The sequence below is a fragment of the Chenopodium album genome, chromosome 5, assembly GCF_948465745.1.
Source record: "Chenopodium album chromosome 5, dcCheAlbu1.1, whole genome shotgun sequence".
In the NCBI taxonomy this organism is placed as follows: domain Eukaryota; kingdom Viridiplantae; phylum Streptophyta; class Magnoliopsida; order Caryophyllales; family Amaranthaceae; genus Chenopodium; species Chenopodium album.
In genome coordinates, this window is record NC_137838.1 from 6,929,255 (window position 1) to 6,950,270 (window position 21,016).

Consider the following 21,016-nt stretch of genomic DNA (forward strand, 5'->3'; position numbering starts at 1 on the left):
ACGATGCTTCAATATCGAATTTGAGAAACATATTACTGCATTTGTCACTCTATAAATGTACTAATATAATGAATGTGCTAATTTTTCTCAATTTAAGGGCGAAAGAGAAGGGGGGAGGGGGGGGGGGGGGGGTACTATTACTTTGTGATGAACTTTGTGGGTCGAGCAGCAAGTATGAGGATTTAGTACTTTTATGACATAAAATAGAATTTTGCAGAGTTTATGTTTTATTGATGTCCCGGACCTCTTAATTTGCCATGATATTGAGATAAAATGAAGAATTATGTGTGTTGAGGTTGAGGATGCTATCATAGAGTTTGAGTCATGTATTAGTGCAATCGTCATCCTTTTATGTATACTGCATTAATTGGGTTTGTTGTTTGTATCCTCATTATATCTTAATTTTGTTTTTTGTTTTTGTTTCGTCAGATGCTGTACTATTTGTGGGAAGGTCATTGATCAAGTTATATATTCAGACGACGATGAGCCCAGCTATGTCAACAATACAAGAGGAAAAGTAGGGGCTGATGCTAAATCTGAGAATGGAAAAATTCTGTCCACTGTGACCCAAGGGGATGGATGCTGAATAACGAATTCAGCGTGCACCAGGTGAGGCTTTTTTGTCCGAAATATTTTCTTCTTCTATGAATTTTTAAGTGTACCCTTATTCCCTTAATTCACATCTTTCTCTGATGTGTGTTATACTGTTATGTATGATGCAACAGCCAGACACGCAGAGACAATCGCTGCAGGCGTGCTCGATAAACCAATGCCTGTTGGCTAGCTAGCCCTTTATCTGAAAACTTCAGCAATGTGCAAGTTTGGTTAATGATGTATTAGGAGGTTAAAGCCATCTCTTGCTAGGATTTTTTCTATGGCCCAAATGTGGTTGTAGTGTAAACTCAAGATCCCTCTTGTTTCTTTTTCTCCAGTAAAAAATAATCAAACTCAATCCCTTTAAAGCACAGTAAATGTGTGATACAAAGGTTTTTCTTGGTTGTGCTTGCTTTCTCTTTTGCTTCATAGAAACCCAAACTATATGTGCATGACATTCAAATTTTGCTACATTTTTCTTCCAGCTTGCAATACAAACATCATGATCAATTTCACTCCGATCCAATAAGCAATTATTGGGTCCAAATCTAAAATTGAATATTACATGTCCATTGCAATTTTTAAGAACCGGAAAATTTGATGACAATGAATGTAATATCTAGGTAGAGCCATTGAGGGATAATCAATTCAATTGAATGAGATAACACCAACTATAATGTTAGGTGCCCTCAATGACATGTCTACATTAAATTTGCCAAATTATAACATTAAATTTGCCAAATTATAACAAAATTGTTAACAATTTGAATAATTTAGATTTGATCACATGTTTAAAAATTATAAATAGAGTATTTAAAAAAAAAAAAAAAAAAAGAGATTCGATTATATGTTGAAATAACTAAATTTATACCAATTGTACAATATATAAGTATTAAAATACATATAGTAAAAAAAGTAAGACAACATTTTACAAATTCGATAGTATGTTGAAATAAGCGCTAATCACAGGCTCACAACTGTATTGAAAACGCGATGAATAACCCTTTTTTTTTTTTTTTTTTTTTTTGAAAGAACACGAGGAATTAATTTTTTTTTTTTTTTTTCTTAGAACACGAGGAATAAAATTTAAATGAGAATGAATTCTAATTGTTGTTGGCCTTGTTGCTATCTAAAGATATGACGGTTAACATTATTATATTCAGCCTCCTACTCGTAATTTTTTAATTTTTTTTTGCCCCATTTCGAGCCTCTAACCGTTTAACGTTTACGCTGCGCGGCTACAGCCCCTCCTTCCCTTCCCTCCATTAAAGGGTACTCAGAAATCTCCATTGAAGCGGCTTTGGAGCTTTCTCTCCTCCATTGAAGCACCTTCCTAGGTAATTGGTTTTTTTCTTTTCATTATTTAATCATAGAATATCAATTTCACATTGTACTGATAATCGCTGATTTTTTTTACTGTCAGTACAATCAAATTTAGGGTTTTTCTAGGGTGGATTATTGAACTATTGGTTTTAATTACCGAAGCTATGAAATTTTAACGAGTGATTTTGTTGCTAGAATTTTGCAATACTTTTTTTAATTGAGAAGAATTTAATGCGATTTTTCAATTTGAGCTATATATATTTGTTGGGTTTTGATTAATTTGAAAGTGTTTGATCATTCAGATTTTGGGGATGATTCGCCTGCTGTTTTGCAACAGTTGCTCTAAACGTCAGCCTGTTGAGACAACCGAGTTGGGTTATGTGTGAGTTCACTTATCCTCTATAAACCCTTCTGTTTGGTCTTATATATTTGCCTGTTAATTTTATTTTCGGGTTTCGAATTTTGCGATGACCTGTTTTAAATATGGTTTGTATTGGAAATTGGATTATATATTATTTAGACTCTTCATTCCACATCAAAGTTATACAGTACATGTTTTTGGACTTAAGATTAGAAAGGGTGGGGAGTGGTGGTGGTGGTGGTGGGGGGGAGGGGGGAGATAATACTTTGTGAATTGTGATGAACTATGTGGGTCGAGCAGCGAGTATGAGGAAGTTAGTATTGTATTTGTATTACTTAAAATAGAGTATTGCATAGTTTGTGATTTATTGATGTTTTGGACCTCTTATTTGCCATGATAGTGATACTGATATAATAAATTTTGAGGTGGGAGAAGTTAAGAATTATATGTGTTAAGGATGCTCCTATAGAATTTGTGTAATGTAATTGCGCAATTGTCACACGTTGATGTATACTAAAGTATTTGGGTTTGTATCCTCATTATATCTTAATTTTGTTCCTTTTTTGTTTTGTTTTGTTTTTCTTAGATGTTGTACTCTTTGTGGGAAGGTCGTTGATCATGATATTTATTCAAATGAGCCAAGTTTTGTTAAAAATGCAGCAGGGCAGGTTGGTGCTTTGTGTTAAGAGGAGTTGGTTGCTTTATTTGTTTACATATTACATTATTACTCTTTGGTGTAACATTGTGGTTTTCTATGTTACAGAGCCAGTTGGCTGGGAATTATGTGAAAACTGTACAAACTGAGAATGCAGTTTCAAGGGAGAGGACATTAAATAGAGGTGTGTAGTGGCTAGCATCACATTGATGTGATTGTTACTGCCAAACTTGGTTATTCTTAATGTACTTTGTGGATTTTTTTGCTAAATATATTCTTGTTGGATTGTGTTAGTTTATGCTTTTGCAATGTATTTCTTCCGTTCTTTTTGAGTTGACATTTTTTTTTAAAAAAATTAATACGTTTGCCTACACACAAATTCAATGATTAATATCTTTAATGATTTATAAATAAAATTATATAAAGTTGATATTATGAAAATATACATTGACTCATTGAGACAAGTCCAACAAGGTCTTACATGAATATGTTTTACCATAATTATAAATTACAAAAGCTAGTTAAAGTAGAGGTCATGAATTGTATCAAAAGTCTAAATCTGTCAACTAAAAAGGAATGGAGGAAGTAGTAATTTCTGGATAATATTCTGTAGCTGGCTTCTTTGTTGCTCTATGGGTAGGCTAATTCCTTCTCTTTCTTAACGTATGTAAGCATGTTTCTGGATTTTTTCATATATCAAGGTTGGAACGGGATGTCTCCTGTCCTTATGGTTGCTAACTTAATTTTGACTAGTCCTTATATGGCCTGGTTAACAATGCTTGCTAACTTGGCTATTCACTTATCAAAATATATATGGAGTTGATGTGCATTAAAAGATAATGTAATGTTAAAAAAAAAAGCTGTGAAACATTTAGAGCAGGTTTATAATTTTTATCTCGCTCCCCTTTTCACCTGATGCAGTATATATGGCATTAAGTCCTATGTTAATAAAGGTATTCTATTCAATTTCTCATCTTTATTCTATGTTCGAGGGCTCCTTATTCTCCGCGCTATGATATTAAATCCCCCCCCTCCCCCCCTTTTTTTTTCTTTTGAGAAGGAAAGATTAGAATTTGACAGACAACAAGTAGACACATTTCAACTTCAGAATTATGTGGTCTACTATTTTGAGGCAGTGGGAGTGTCATTGTGTAAAAATTTTGCAAGCAGTATGATAAGTGTGCAGTTGAAGGTTGGGGATTGAGACTACTTCTATGGACTTTAGGTATGATTGAAAAATTGTAGCATTGATTAAGTTCGTTTGTTCCTCCTGATCCTCTTTTTGTGGATAGCCTCTGTAATTGTACTCATACTTTTCCGAATGCACCATGACCTATTCCACAAAATCTAAAGTTCTCCTCGGTTGGCTCTGAATTACTGTGAGCGGTCTAAACTTTGGCGCTTATTTAGTTGACATGCCACTATTCCATCCTCACCGCTCCCTAAGAAATAAGAAAAAGTTACTGAGGTGTGCCAGGCCAGGGGGTATTGATGTAGTGTTGTTTCCTTTACCTTGGGTTGGATGGGGATTGGAAGCTTGCTGTATATATTTATATGATCTCAACCTCTCATTTTTATTTACTGCAGCGTATGACTACATTATTCACATGGCCGAGAACTTGGGTGTGGGTGGTGGAGACCTCTTAGCACGACCAGCTGTACGATTTTATGAAGTGAGTTGTAAAGAATTTATCCTGTTGCTGATATTCATAATTTACTTATAATATGATATGTCTTGATGAGTGTCTACATTTATTAAAGATAGCTGTTGAGAAAAATTTTGTGCGTGGACGTAAAGCTGAACAGGTTCAAGCTGCATGTCTTTACATTGCATGCCGGTAAGTCAACCCAAATTCTTATTTTGATTCTTCATTCCATGATTCACTTGTGGGTTTGTGTTGCATCTATCCTAGTTTTGTGACTTTTAGTGAAAAAATAACTTACTCCTTCCGTTTATAGAATCAATACATAAAAAAAGAAAATAAATATATTTGGAATCTAACATTAAAGTACAACATAATTCATAATTAGTTTATCTTATTTAACTTTTTTAATTTTTTATTAGGAAAGCACTAGTCATAATTGCATAATTTATGGTAAAGATTTCCTTACTTAGAGTCATGTCATTGATTCACAAATTATTAATTCAAAAAAAAAAATCAAGTTATAAATGAAATATATTCAATATGGGTATATCTTTTTGAAACACCCAAAATAGTATATGGGACTAACATTATGAAACGGAGGGAGTAAGAAAACTTGCCGCATGGTTGTTGCTGCGCCGGATGGCTGGAGGGAAAGAGTTCAAGTTGTATTTGAGTTTGTCTCTCGATGTTTGAGTTGTTTTCTTAGAGAAACCACTTGTACATTGTAGGTTGATTTGTCTAAAGGTTGTAGTCCTTAGAGCATCTCCAATAGTAAGCTACAATACCTTGTAGCTTATCTTACCACATCAAATATTCAAGCTAGTGTATTTTGTAGCTACAAAGTGCTCCAATGGTTAATTGTAGCATACTGTAGCTCGGAAGAAAAATAAATAATTAAGCTTTTATTATACACATGTCATATTTTAAATCGGTGATGTTATCTTTGAAAAAGTCAAGCAACGTAGCTTGTTCGAGAAACGTTGTTTAATCTAGCTACATCAATTTTCCACTCCAATGGTAAGCTACATGCTTGCAAATTTAATTAATTTGCAAGCAAGTCCCTATTTGTAGAGCATCTCCAATGGTTACTTTTAGGGACCCACTTGCAAATAAGTAAAAATATCAAGTAGGTTGATAAAATTGGAGTATTAAAAAAAAAATATTAGCTTGAAAGCATGGGCTAGCATTTATATATATATATTTTTTTTATTTTTTAGTTTTATATTTGTTGAAGTAAAGCAAATGCCTCTTACAATGTGACATGTAGATATAATGCTTACTATATTTATTATTTACTCCGTAAATATTGCAAGCTACAATGTCTTATTGCTAACCATTAGAGTACTTGTAGTCAGAAAGTATTTAAGCTTAAAATTTGATGTGGCTAAGCAAGTTAGATTATTGTAGCTTGTCATTGAAGTTGCTCTTAGTGCTCTATGGCACGCCAATTTTTGTTTCCAAGGATACAAGCTTTGAGGTGGGGCTCATTAATTTTGTATTGAAACTTAGTAGTGGAGTTATTTCTCTTTAAAGTATTGAACGAGGGTTCTTGTTTGTTTATGTAACCAAAGGAAAATTATACACAACTTTCTAGGCTTCTACTTTCTCCTGGGCTATATTCTATCATAATATGCTGATCATTCTCTCTCCCTTAATCCTTCTCTGGGCCCCTTGTAATTTTTTGCTTGAAGGCTAGAAGCTGTAGAATGGACAGCTTTTCTCCTTTTCTTTTGAATTTGACTATCTCTTTGGTTGGTGATTGTTGTATAGTTCTTCCAAGGGTTTTAGGTCCAACAGAAAACCCTTGCTGTATATATTTTGGATTTCTTTGACTGATTTAATCCACAGCACTAATTTGAGGCTGATTTTGACCACAAAGTTCACTGTAAACTTATTGAGAACTAGGTTTCTAGATTACTTACCATGTTATATTACATTTTCCCTTTTCAGACACTTTACTAATACGAATAGCATTTGTTAATGGGTAAATAATTTTCCTTCCTAACTAGCTGTTGGGATTCTTATATGGTGCAGGGATAACAACAAACCATTCCTCCTTATTGAATTTTCAGAGTTTTTGCGAGTAAATGTGTAAGGCTGTTATCTTCCTGCTCTTTGAGTCAGCATATATGATTACATATACTTGCATGTATGCATAGTTTAATTTGATTTGTCATTTATATCTCCCTTTTCCTATCCTTGCATGCATTCTTTTTGATGTATTTTTGTATTTTTTTTAAAATATAAAAAAGCTCTAAGTGTCTTTCTATTGCATGTTCTGATAACATATGCACTGCAGATATGTGCTAGGCGCTGTATTTTTGCAGCTTTGTAAAGTACTGCACCTTCAAGAACATCCAATTGTTCAAAAACCAGTGGATCCGAGTCTGTTTATTCACCGATTTGCAAATGGTATGCATTATTTCATTGACTGCAATTTTTTAACGCCGTAGAGATTTTACATGATATTCTATATCCTGCAGTTTGCCTTAATTTCTTTTATCTCTTCTGCCCAACCCTGAGGCCTGAACGAGTTTTGTTGTTTTCTAATATTCTGTTCTGTTTTGGTTTTCTTAAAGTACTTGAGAGGAAAATAAAATAAAGATGAACTTAGAAGTTCATTTTCATTAAGGGCATATTGCTTTGAAATCTTGAATTTAGGAATTCCTTTTTTTTTTTTTTTTTTTTTTATTTATTTTTTTTATTTTTTTTTTATTGTAGATTTCTTGCACTGGTTGGTGAAAAATAATCTGTGCAACTCAATTACTATTGCGTAATGTTTTAAGCCTTGGATAGTTTATGCATAAATGTGATGAAGTTATATGTTTTTGAGTCAAATTTCCTTTCTTCTTTACATGGTGGCTTTTACCTTCCCCCCCCTCCCCCTCCGCCCCCGGATTTTTTTATCCTGGGGCTGGAGTGGAATTTTCTGAGAGAGCGCTTCGCAAAAGGGTCAAAGCCTCATTTCTGTGAAAAAATAAGGTCCTAAATATTCACTTCATTATTTGCAGTTCTGCTGGGGGAAGTAAACCATGACGTAGAGAAGACTGCTTTGCGTATTATGGCTAGCATGAAACTAAACTGGATGCAGGTATTGACATTTTCTACTCCCTCCCCCCCACCCCCCAGTTTCTGTTTTATCATGTGGGGGGCTGGAAAACTTCCATGGAATAGATGATGTAAAGTAATTCCGTTCTGTTATGAGCTATGGACTTGATATATTTTCCGTTTTTTTTATCCTCCTGGGTTTTTTTTTGTAGATTTCTTCTGTTGATTGCAAAGTTTATTTTCTTATATAAAAAAAAAAAAAACCATATTAATCAAGCTATTTATGCTCTGCATGGAATTGTACCCTTTTTCATGCTGTACTATTACATGGTTAGAATTGAATGGTCAGACAAAGCTCCAGAATTTGTGCATAGTTAATGTCTGTTGGTGTAATGGCTCCAGTTAGTTTTTTGTTTCTTTCTGTCAACATTGCTTTTACTTTCCAAATTCTGTTGCTTTCAGTAGCTAGTAATCAAGTTGAATCAGATCTATGGTACTTGATGCTCTTCATTTTTCATACCTTACATTTTGGTGTTTATAGTGAGATATCTAGTTCTTTACTATTGCCATGGCATGCAGACAGGGAGAAAGCCTAGTGGCTTATGTGGTGCAGCACTGTACATATCAGCTCTTTCGCATGGTTTCAAGTTTTCAAAGGCAGAGATAGTGAGTGTTCCTGCTTTATAAAATACTTGCAACTGTAGAATATTATTACTTTATGTTTATGAAGCATATAAAAATAATGACTCCAACACCAATGGGCATTTATAATGATAACCAGTTGGAGGGTTTCATAGTAAAGAGTAGATCAAGGGTTAGTTTGGTGAGTGGATCAATTCTTTAAGGTTATATACCTACATGTATTGATTACTGCCTTTCTTGTGGAGTGAACTAATAACAAGGTAATGGCGTAAAACGGTAACTAGATTATCAGAACCATTAAAATGTTCCCTTTTCAAGGCTCTCTAATGACTAGAAAGAATATTCAGTTTTAACCTGTAGCGAAGCGTGCTGGACTGTTTTCTTTATTTATAGGTTGATGTTGATGGAAAATTATCAGTCTATATGATGCTTTGGCTATATGACGAGAGATTTTTTTTAAATTTTGTTTATTTATCTGTTTATTGTATTTTGGCCAATAAACTGTCGTGATCTTCTTAAAGGGAAATCGTCTAGATTCCCAGCAGATGAGTATTGAAAGATTAAGGCTCCTCTTTAAGCATTTTGTTTACATTGGAGCACTGGAAGTTGTTAATAAGGGCCCAGTGAAGGATGTAATTTCCTTTTCCTCCGCACTTGCAACCCTTTATAGCTTAAGTCAAATGGAAGGAGAATCTTTTCCTTGTCACTTACTCTTCTCCCTTTCAGTTTTACCTCAACTGATATTTTGTTTTTCTAAGCTTTGTTCTGTATCAACTGGGTTCAACCTTGTTCTGTATCAGTTTGGTTCAACCTTGTTCTGTATCAGTTTGGTTCAACCTTGTTCTGTATCAGTTTAGTTCAACCTTGTGTTGAGATAAGTATGAAGAAAGCTGAATAATATGTAAGTGTGAAAGGTGGTTACTTTCGAATAGTAGTGGTGCACTATACAGAAAGAAAGTTGTAAGAACCATTTGATAGGCACCAAACCATGCATCAGACATTCCATTGAGTATGTGCCAATATATGCGTTAATTTTCCTGTTTTTCTTGGTTTGAGGTTCTTCAGGGTTCTTTTTCAAATTCTCGGGCTTCTAGACAAGTGAAAAGGTATGAGATACTAAATGTATCTTGAAAAACAAAGGGTTTTTCTCTTACCTTCTCCTCTCTTGAAGTTACCTCCTCCAAAATGATCTAGTTTGACAAATTGAGTCCATCTCAATATCTCATACAAAGTATGGCTATGATCAATGAATTGATTAAGGTATAGTCTATAGATTGTGGTAGATCTTAAAGCATTTAGAGGATGATTATGGAAGCAGTTACAAACTTTGAAGGATGCTGGGCACTCCCTGAAGTGTACATTTCTCATTGTCACTATGCACTTGCACTTGCACTTGTATGGGAAACAGAGGCAAGAGATAGGTTTATGACACCAATGTATCAAGTAGGATGTAGAGACATACATGAAGTCAATGAAAAACTTATCAGCGTACTAGGAATTTTTTTTTTAAAAAATAATTATTTTATATCATTTTTCTTGATGATATGAATTTATTGTTCTTTTCATGACATGTGTCTTGATTGATTAGTCAGACTTCTCTAGAGCTGATTACTTTTCATAAAAAAATGACTATTAAAAGTGGCTGTTTGCTTGTCATAAAGTACTCAGGAAATTTTTATATGTAATAAACCATGTGACTCACTAGAGCTGCACAGCCGTGTCTGAGGACTAAGGATGTGGGCTGCCTGACAACTATGGTTCATGCTGTGAGGCTCCGTTCAACCATGCTAATCTTTCCAGTTCAATATGCTTCCTTTCTTGCTTCTTTCTTCCATTTAGCTTGATCCAACTTCATATTTAGGCATCTATACATGCATAAAATGCCCAACATAATATTTTCAGTTAGCACATACCTGTGAATAAGATTCTTCCTCCACCTCATACTTTTTTCACTATAGAATTAAACACAATTAAATGGGGTATGGCTTTTTAGTTGAATGTTTTAGTGACGGATAGTGGGGGCATGTGACATTCCTTGTGAATGAGAGTAAAAGTTATTTGAGATTTGTGTCTGGTTTAGGGAATAAAACATGTGTTTATTTTTAAAACAAATGTGAAAAAAATAAGGGAAGCAACTCCCTTGGCCTTGATTTTGGTTGGATGCTTGCTTGGTCAATGTTCTTATTTTGATGTTTTCTAAATTGATAAATTTATTTATTTCTAGATTGCCTCGACTATCTAAAGACTAACTAAATCAAAGATTGGTATCAATTTCTTGAAGAACGTTGATTGTATTTTAAACCAACTAATGGGATTGCTCTTGATGTTTATATCCCTAATACAATATACATTTTACAAAGCTTACATGGAAATGATTTTAGGTCCTTCATTGACAATATTTACTGTTTTGTGCAGGTTAAACATGTACATATTTGTGAAGCCACATTGACCAAGAGGTTGATTGAATTTGAGGGAACAGAATCAGGGGGCCTCACGGTTCGTGCATATTATGCACTTTTTTTTTAAATTTTTGTTTACATTTTTTTGGTTGTCGTTGTCGTGTTATTGTTGTCTGTGGATTGGTACCTAATGAGGGATGGGTAGTGGCAAAGTAAACTCAGACTTTTCAAAGTATTCTATTAGGGGTACCAAAAGCCTATGCTTGCAATGTCTATGGCTTAGTGATGCAGATCTTGACAACCGTAGGATAAAACTTAGAAAGGAATGACCTCTAAGGGTGGATTTAGTGGCAACGACACTAAATTCCAGGTTAACAAACCCGTTCGAACTCTTAACAAGAATCCTCTAACTTAAATTTAAGCACTAAAGCTTAACTCATATATTTTTATATAATCAATATCTGCCCATAATTTAATACTATTATCCCTTATATAGGGTTATTTGACTAACATAAACTCTAAAAAGATAAATTTCCATAACCAATAAGATATATTATCTACTAAAACAACAATATTAATGATACTAATAATCTACCGACTAATAATTAATGAAAACCATCTACTTGCTCTTGCATCACTTAGTGTCAAAGTTTCTTTTTGCTCTCGTAAATTTGATAAATTTTGTGCTAATCCAGGAGGGGATTTATTTTCGTGGTGCTTGCACTGTTTTTGAGTGGAGAAAATAATTTTAAATGGTGGGCACATAGCTTTGTTAGGGTTTATCCTACCACCCGCTCGTGCTTTCTATGGCTTAGCCATTTCCTCCTTTCTCTTGGTGTATGTCATATATTTATTCAAATAACTTGTGCTAGCTTAACATCTGGCTTTTTTATGGGGTATGGCTAATGTTGGATCAATAATTTAAGACCAGAGGTTTGATAACTGTAAACACCACTCTGAGTGTGTAGTAGGGTGCTGCTGTGTAGTATATTGTTTACTGTTACTAGTCATTTGCTTGTGAAGTTTTCATTCTTCTGTTCCTTGGAGAGCAGTTTGTCATGAATGTATTGGGTGTAACAGATAGAGGAATTCAACCAAAAAGCTGAGGAGCTTGACAGAAATGGTAATAAAGTCAAACATACGAATTTTGGAGACAACATGATCAAAGGAGAGGAATTGCTTTGCAAACATAAGGGTGGTGGAGAGCCTCAATTTGCTCATGGACTTTGTGAAAGCTGTTATCATGAGGTACTTTATACTTTTATTCAGGCTCTTGTTTTAACAATATACAGTTTATTTTGCTGAGCTATGTAACATTAGTAGTCTTAACATAGTTCATGCTGGCTGGGTGATACAGTTCATAAAACTTTCAGGAGGTCTTGATGGGGGATCAGAACCCCCAGCTTTCCAGCGTGCTGAGAGAGAAAGATTAGCAGTGGCATGTGCAAACGAAATGGCTGCAGATTCTCTTATGGAACCTGCATTTGTGGAAAACAGTTGTGAACACTCAAATGTACTGTCCTTATCTGCATCATTTGCCTCACTACTTGTTTTATTTATGTTATGTTATATCTTATGTCCCTATTTCATTTTTACAATGGTCTATCTGTGATGAATATTGAATTGCTTGCACATTGATCAAAGAAAAATTTAAAATGCAGACCCCACTACATTTAACCCTTTCTTGATAGGATTCATTTAAACGAAGAAAGGGTCATAATGCATAGAATATGAAACTGGAAAATTTTATCCTTTGGCCTTTTTGTAAGAATATACTCCCTCTGTTTTTATAAGTGTTGCATTTTGACTTTTCATTATTCACACAATGGTTTTGACTTTTGACTTGATTAATTTACTAATATATATTTTAAAAAATGTTACTGTATAATACATTGTTGGGTTCGTTATAATGTATACTTTCATGATATCAATTTTCTTATGATTTTACTAATATATAATTAGATAAATTAATGGTCAAAGTTGTGTCTCGGCATGTGTGTTTGATCAAAGTGTAACACTTGTTAAAACACGGAGGGAGTATGTATTTTGAGATGTGCAAGTTTGGTACCTCTTTCTCTCTCCCACCTTCAATGGTTTTACTGCCACCTATAGAATACTAGTTTTTTTTTTTTTTTTTTTTTTTTTTTTTTTTTTTTTTTTTTTTTTTTTTTTTTTTACAATCAAAGTTAAAAATAAATGTTTGAAGAATACAATGAAGACAAATGATTACTTGCTTGCTTGAGCGCCTTAATCTCATAAGTGGGGTCGGCTACATGAGGACCTCCAGGAGGTCATCCATCCTAGTACACTCTCAATCATTGTGGCTCATGTCAAGAGATGTGACAAAGTTTTACACTGGCTGTCACTAGCCTACCGTAACCCTACTTTATCTAGGCTTGGTACTAGCAGCAAGAAACCCACTGGCTGAGTTACAATAAAGACAATTGTTGACCAAATTTTGACTTGTGAATATAGCAATAGATTATACGGCCAGATCTGTCACTGAGCACTAGATATTGGTAGGGCACACGTGTGTGCATGCGGCCATGCAAATCAATATGTGCTTTTCTAATGATTTGCATTTTTTCACCCTAATTACTATCTGCTTTGTTGAGACAGTGCAAAACTGCAATCACCTTGACTATAAAATGTCTCTTCATACCCCATAAGAATTTATCATTTTACATCTCATCAAATGTTTCCCATATCCAAATAAAGTTACCCCAAGTACTGGTATTGCTTTTACTTGCATCATAATTACTCTATGAAAGATCACTTATTCTGTTTATCGATATTTACTTTTTTTTTTAGTCTATTGCTTATTTATTTACTCATAAATACAATTGGTAATGATAATAGTTCACTTCTGAACTATTATGACAGTGCAAATCTTATCTTTTAGTATCTTCCTCTACCTGAAGTTCTATGAAGGTGTATTATATCAAGGAAAGGGGGGGGGGGGGGATTATATGTAATTGTATTATATCTATTATTTCTGCTTCACTTCTCTCTGGAACATTATAAATGCTTTTTGTGCAGTTTTCTGTTCATTAGTGTTAGTGTCCATACTCCCTACATCTTCCATTGGCGATGAATATTGTTGATGTTTCATGAGTGGTTTTCAGATCATCTTCTTGTCATGTTGCACTATGTTATTCTAAATATATATAAAATCTCAGATGGCTTCTACTTTTCTTCTGTGTCTATTTACTCATTATTCCTTTGTGTAGATGGAGAAAGAAAGAAGACTTGGTGCTGATGGAATTGACCAAATGGCAGCTGCAGGTGTTAATTGTTGGTCTTCTTTATCTGCCTTTTTGTCATAAATCAAAAGTTGGTCATAGTAAGTTATAACATATCTACTTTGCGGCTTTGCCCTTAAATCTTTTGATTTATCAGGTGTCAGAACTCAGCATGAGGCAGTAGATGATGGTGGTGAGGAATATTTTAAATCTGATTACATGGGCGTCGAGGGCGATGAATCTGGAAACTTATCAGACATTGATGACGATGAGGTATTTTTTTTGTTTTTTTTTTTCTTTTGCTGATTTATGTTTGTGACTGCTGCATTGTCATTTATCTGCACGTCACTTGTTCGATTATACTTTTTTTAATAACAATAATAATAATGCGAGCAACTGAGCTTAGGATGTAAGATGGACCTTCAAAAAATGTCTAAGGTGTTTAACAATGTGTATCGAGTAAATTATGAAATTTTGAGCTTTTGACCTGGTTGGTAAACCATAAAACTACCCTCCCTTTTTTCCAAACCTAACAAGTGGTGAGAAATCCTTTAAATCTGATTACATGTGTATAGGAGGCAATGAATCTGGAAACTTTTCGTATATTGATGACGATGAGGTATGGTCCAATATTTTTTTTGTTTTTTCACCCCTATTCTATGTTTGTGGGTGCTGCATTGTCATTTAAGCTTGTTTTCTTTTTATTAACAACAATAATAAAAATAATAAGGCGAGCGATTGAGCTAATAATATTAAGATGGACCAAAGGAGAATGTCTAAGGTGTTTAACACATGCGGCAAATTATGAAACTTTGAGCTGTAAACCTGATTGGTAAACCATAAAACCATATAGTGATTTGTAAACCGTTATAAAGAAATTGTTGGGTTTGTAACTAAGGGGTGGTTGGGAAGAAGAGGGAGTCTGTTGAGAAATGTCTAAGTAACAGTATCTGTTACGGTGTGAGCTGTGAGAGATCCTGTTTGTATTTTGACATGAAGGGAAATGTTGGAATGACAGTGTCCTGTGATGGTGCGAGATTGCAGAAAGTCCTTTCATTTGTTGACTTTATACTGCTGGTTGCCTAAGACATTTTTATTTGCTTACTCCCGCCGTCCCATACTATTTTTGCCGTTGTGAAAATTTCTCGGGAATTAAGAAATGGGAGGAAATATATGAAGTACATTAAAAAGAGAGAAAAGTACAAGAAATGTGAGTGGGGCACAAATAATAAGTGCATGATAAAGAAAAAAGTACATGCACATGAGTGGGGCACAAATATTTACAGAAAAATTGAGAGTATTCTAGGTAATTGAGTGAATAAAAACCAAAAAAAGTTAAGGCAATTTGGTCTTTTCAGAGTGTTTGAAAATGGGAAGATTATTTTGGGACACCCAAAATGGAAAACGGGAGAAACAATACAGGACAGAAGGAGTACATCTCTGTTTGGGTTTTAACCCTTTTAATATCTTCTCAACGTTAGTATCATTTTCCTTGTCCAATCTATTTTTGGTAGAAAATTTGCTGTTTTGCTTGAAGATATGTACATATTGTGTTTGACTGTTTGAAAAATATAAAAGCTGTCCAAGTCATGTCCTATTATTTTACTAATTGATTTATACTTTCCCTGTTTCTTTATTGTTGCAAGATGGCCCTTTGCATAGTTATGAAGAAAGTAGAATTGGGTGAGCCATACTTGACTTATCACAGTTTAATTAATCCTTCTAATCACCCACCCCACAATTGCATCTTTACCAATGACCTGAACACCCAGCTCCACCACCACTGCCGCCACAACCCATCTTCCTTTCCTCCTTTTCTTCATCACTACCCTCATGACCCCTTCAACCAGCCATTAAAAATAAAGAATCGAAAGAGAAATTTCAGGAAAGACAGGAGAATAAAAAGAATGAAGAACCCATCATTTATAATAAATTAAGAGAGAGGTAGAATGAACTAGGCAACATTCAACCTCTCAGTTGTTGGAGTTGGCGTTGGAAGTCTTAGACCTCTGGTCGATTTTGACCACATATGCTTTATTTAGCCCATTTTCTCTATTCTTCATAAAATCATGGTGGTAGACTATTAATTTTGTTAAAGTAGTGAAAGTGGGTGGTGGTTTTGGCCAGATTCGTGGAGGTAGTTGGTGGTTTAAGTGAAGTTGGTAGTGGTTATGACGAGATTGACGAGGGTGGATGGTGATTTGACTAGGTAGGCGTTGGTTTTGGTTGGGTACTTGGGTTAATCGCTGTCACAGTGGGGGTAGTGGCTGTTATGGTGGAAATAATGGTGGGTGGGGTTAATATGGGTTGCTCATGAAATTGTGCAAGGTAAAGGATTGGGAGCAGAGAGAGAAAGTTACTAAAAATGGGGAAGGTTAATTAAATAAAATTTAGTTTGTTACAAAAGGATAAAATTGTAACTTTTGGCAAATAAAAGTTACCTTTTATGGTGTGTTGCAAGCATTGTGATATTTTTGTTTTAGGAAGTGGTGCAATATAAAGAAACAGAGGAAAACAAATTTTGAAACAAAAATTTATTTATTTATTTATTTTTTTTTTTGAAGGTTGCCGGTTACTTGTATAATGAAGAACAAATGCTCTGCAAGAAGCAAATCTGGGAGGGCTTAAATCAGGAATACCTTCAGGTATATTATTAAGTTGCATTTATGCCCCGTAATGCAAATTATACTTTGTTTTTTTGGTTAATTTTTATGTATGCTGCAAGCTATTTAGCATAGTTTCTTAAAAGAGACTTGGAGGATTCATGACTTTCGGATATGGGTAAGTTTATTATGGCTTGGATTATGTCAGTAAATATGAAGCAGTATTAAAGAGTTAGCAGAAAAGTTAAGATTATCTTTTAGTCACAGAGGAATATGTCCTTTGCTGCATGGGAGAAACAATACTTCTAGAATTTCAGTCTCTGCTGCCTTTTTAAATAAGTATTGGTCAATGGGTATGTGGATAAGGACTTGGTAATTAAACAGTCATGAAGTGGCTTTTCTAAATTGTATGTGTTATGTGGACACTTAGTTCAAATGTGTGTTTGGTGTGTGTGTTTAATTTTTGATTTTTTTTTTTTTTTTTTTTTTTTTTTTTGGGGGGGGGGTGGGGGTGGGGGTGGGGCGGTTTAGAAACTTTTACTTGATAATGTAAGAAATTCATATTTTCCCATTAATTTGAATCCGAGGACATGCTACTATGTTTTCCTGGAGAAACACTTGTGCTATTGAATCCTGGGTTTATCACCTAGAGTAGGTTAAGGTTGATTGTATTCGGAATCTTAGACATGATCTTATTTATACCTTCACACTCTAAAGATCAGATTATCCACCTTACCCTTCTACTTTTACTTGATATGGACCCATGTGTGCAGGAACAAGCAGCTAAAGAAGCAGAAGCTGCTGCGAGGGAAGCAATGATGGCCAAGTTTGAAAATGGTTCAGCACAGGCGCTTGATGCCAAAAAACTGGCAGATGAAGCTGCTGCAAATTATGCAAAGTTGAAAAAAGTAACTCTTGCTGCTTATAACTCATCTTTGCCCTTGATATCTTGATGCTCTCTTTCTTTTCTCCTGCTCTTTCTATTTCTTTCTGGTGAATGGATAATAACTTTTTAACTCTTGCTTTTAGTGGTAAACCAGTAGGTCACATATTAGATGGTGCGTTCAATCAAAATACCCATGTTCTTTAGGGTTGAACTATATGTTCGTTAACTTTACATTCTTTTCAATACGGGCCATGTATGATTTTGTGTTTTATATAAGGTTGAAGAATATGTTCTTTAGATTATAATCTTTTTAGTTTTCATTACCACTCGTGTTTTTTATTTATGGGTTTTAGATATTTGGTTTGAGCTACATGTTCTTTTACTTTATATTCTTTTCTATACGGTTCCCTCTTTTTTTTTTTCTTTTTTAATTTCTTTTTCTTTGTGGAGATTAGACATGTTCTCTGGAGTTAAACTGCATACTCTTTTGTTTCTTTTGGGGTTCATGTTATTTCATGTTAGTTCTCATGTTCTTTTAATCCATGCTTGGATTGGGAGTAATAAAAGTCAAATTAGGAAAACATAAGTGATGAGAGGTGGTGTTGTAAGGAGATAAGGTGTTTATAAAAATAAGGTAGTTGTGAAGGAAAAGAGAAGGGTGGAGGAATCATTACCTTCGTAATGAGGGTAATAGTTACCAACCCTCCTCATACTGCAACCATTATCCCCAATGATGGTAATAGTCCCTTTTCTTCACCGATTGACATCACTATAAATTATAAGACTCCTTACAAATTACAATCACACCATCATTATCCCCTCCTCCACTATATTTACTTTCATTTTGTTTAATTTGACTTTATCTCCCTATTAATACATTACTCTCAACCTAAGCATGCCATTTGGGTTCATTGACTAGTTCATTGAGTGCACAAAACAATTTAACCAATAATTTCTTTGATTCTTGTTTTTTACCAAATGTAACATAATCTAGGTGGTAGGCAAGAGGAAATTAAGTTAATATGAAGTAGTTTATACATCTGTTCTGTAGTGGTCATATCACTCTTATGCATACAACATACAAAGTGCTTTTTTGGTACGACATTAAATGATATTTATGAACAGAAAAAACCCGTTTGATCCAATATGAGAGACTATTTTACCTTTTGTGAAAATTAGACAGTAGATAATTTATAGGTGATGGAATTCTGGAATAGTGAAATATTAAATAATTCGTCATGATAGTATTAATTTACCTTTTTGCCCTTATGCGCATGTTATGATGTATGTGTGGGAACACTCTAAGAGATTATGGAGACATTGTAGACATACCAAGAAACTATTAATCAAAAATGAATGTTATTCGCAAGAAAGTGGGTGTTAAGGCATTGTAGACATACCAAGGGAAAATTATGGAGACTCCAGGTGCACCAGTATGAAGAGTGGGATCAAGGAGTGCGTAAACGTGGTTGAGGGAGACCGAAATAGACTTGGTTGGAAGGAGCTAGGAAGGATATGAAGCAAATGGATTTGCTCAAGAATGAGGTATTTGATCGTAAGGGATGGAGGAAGAAGATTTTTGTGGATAACTATTCGGAGTAGTCACTTTTGGTTCATGTAGCCATCCCCACTTATGGGATTAAGCCTTTGATTGATTGTTGGTTGGTTAAAACAAAAGTCCTTTCCCCATCTCTTGTGCTTTAATTGTGCTCATCTGATCCTCTCAGTGTCATTCAACTACTACTCCATACCTATTCGGCTATTCCTATGCCCTTATAGTTTGAATATTGAATAATTTGAATCCAAGCTTAAGAATACTGGTGATTGTATTAAACCATTCCAACAAGAATGCAGATATAACCATATGTGACTATTTAAATCCTTATAAGTGCCACTTTTCAGGGACGCCAGCTAAAAAGGGCTGCTGAAACAAAGAATCCTCAGACTACTGCAGAAGCAGTTCAACAAATGCTATCTAAAAAGGTAAAGTTTGCCATATTATAAATTGGTGTTGGTTTCTTCTTTATTTGGAGCTTTAATATATGGTCTATTTGATTACTGGTTGGCAGGTTGATTAATCCCCTTTGTATCCATTTCTAATTTTTGAAAATATAGATTATTGTTAACCTTATCTTAGGACAGATATTAATCCATCTCTCATTTGATTTAGATGCTGCATGCAATTTCTAATATCTATTGAATTTATTTTTGGTTTCAGAGGAGGACCAGTACAAATATCAAATATGATAGATTGAAGGAACTGTTTGATGAACCTGTAAGTACACTAATTCAATTTTTTAAAGATTTCTTTTGGGGTGTTACTTGAAGATACACCTAAATTGTGTAAAATATGACTTACCTCTCTATGTTATATAATCCATTACTGTGACTGCCTCTTCTGTAAGTAATTTTGATGGTTTCCGACATATGGGTGAAGTTTTTTCCATGGCAATATTTGCCATATCCAAAGCGCAATTGTTCTTGGTGACATTGTTTCTTTGTATTTTCCTCGGCAGCATCTTCACCCATAATAATTATTGGGGAGGAGTGTCATGCTTCTTTATTGTATGCACCATTCCTGCCCGCTTTTCTTGAATAGGATCCATAGTAAACCCACTTTTATGAAAATGCAAGTTTCCATTGAGACAGATCCAACAATATTGCATAGGATTATTATTGCATAGGATCCACTTTTAATATTCAGCGTAGATTTTTGCTTTTAATATTTTTTTTTTACCTGCAGTATATTTTTCACGTTTGCCAGTGCTTTTTTTTTAATTGCTAATATCTTTAATTATACTTTTGTAAAAACTATGAAAATTAAATTATAATATAGTACACATTGAGACAGATCCAACAATATTGCATAGGATTATTATTTTCTCCAAGTATAAATCACAAAATGTTATTGAAGTGGACTTGTTAATACTGTAAACTGTGGAAACATTGTGAGTAAAAAAAAAATGGAGCAAAGTATTTTGTTTTTTTAATTACAAAATTCAAACCTTATACTGTTCCTTGAAGTGTGTTGGAACACTGCTATTTGGTTTTACCAATTGAAGGTAGATATATTATAGCACACATTCTTACTAGGTTGTAGGGTTTTGAATTGATCTTTGGTGCTAAATTTTGGAGCTGTGGTCAAAAGTGGTGGACTGGAAACCTTATGATTTCTCTTTCAGGATCAATAGTTTATGACTATCGAGTTTGTTTGCATGTCTTTGCAGGCAATTCATGATAACCCAAAGAAGAGTCGGTCAGAAACCAATATAGAAAAAAATGGCATGTCATGGACTAACAAAACTGAAGCTGAAGGTGAGAATAATGAGGATGAATTGGAGACAGTGGATGAATGTGAAGAAGGAAATTACGGAGACTACCAAGACAATGGTTATTATGAAGAAGATTATGAAGCTTTTGATGATGGTTTGTTCTGACAGCACCAGCTGCACACTTAAGTTTAATTGCCATGTCCCTAGACTAGATTACAGGGTTTTTTTTTTTTTTTTTTTTTTTTTTTTTATTATTATTATTTATAAATTTCAATTATATACATAGTAGCTATGATATATTATTTTTTGCACTTCTGCATTTTTTTCCAATAAGAAAGTGTATTC

General features: G+C 34.2%; 1 protein-coding gene across 1 annotated transcript; it reads left to right on the forward strand.

Annotated features, from left to right (window-relative positions):
- The first annotated feature begins 1,794 nt into the window (after window positions 1-1,794).
- Window positions 1,795-20,985, forward strand: LOC145631713 (transcription factor IIIB 60 kDa subunit-like). Its single transcript, XM_081683870.1, has 20 exons — window positions 1,795-1,931; window positions 2,220-2,299; window positions 2,865-2,946; window positions 3,042-3,117; window positions 4,521-4,606; window positions 4,695-4,771; window positions 6,614-6,670; window positions 6,879-6,991; window positions 7,591-7,670; window positions 8,207-8,293; window positions 10,685-10,765; window positions 11,749-11,916; window positions 12,026-12,181; window positions 13,899-13,953; window positions 14,068-14,183; window positions 16,475-16,555; window positions 17,287-17,421; window positions 19,302-19,382; window positions 19,618-19,674; window positions 20,627-20,985. Exons 2-20 carry the CDS (start codon window positions 2,229-2,231, stop codon window positions 20,834-20,836), a joined length of 1,869 nt encoding a protein of 622 aa, XP_081539996.1. The 5' UTR covers window positions 1,795-1,931; window positions 2,220-2,228; the 3' UTR covers window positions 20,837-20,985.
- The last annotated feature ends 31 nt before the right edge of the window (window positions 20,986-21,016 follow it).

Excerpts from the sequence above, each read along its gene's own strand:
- LOC145631713 (XM_081683870.1), top strand. The coding sequence starts at position 2,229 with ATGATTCGCCTGCTGTTTTGCAACAGTTGCTCTAAACGTCAGCCTGTT. Across the intron at positions 11,917-12,025 it reads GTGAAAGCTGTTATCATGAG|TTCATAAAACTTTCAGGAGG; the intron begins GTACTTTATACT and ends TGGGTGATACAG. Across the intron at positions 13,954-14,067 it reads TGACCAAATGGCAGCTGCAG|GTGTCAGAACTCAGCATGAG; the intron begins GTGTTAATTGTT and ends TTGATTTATCAG.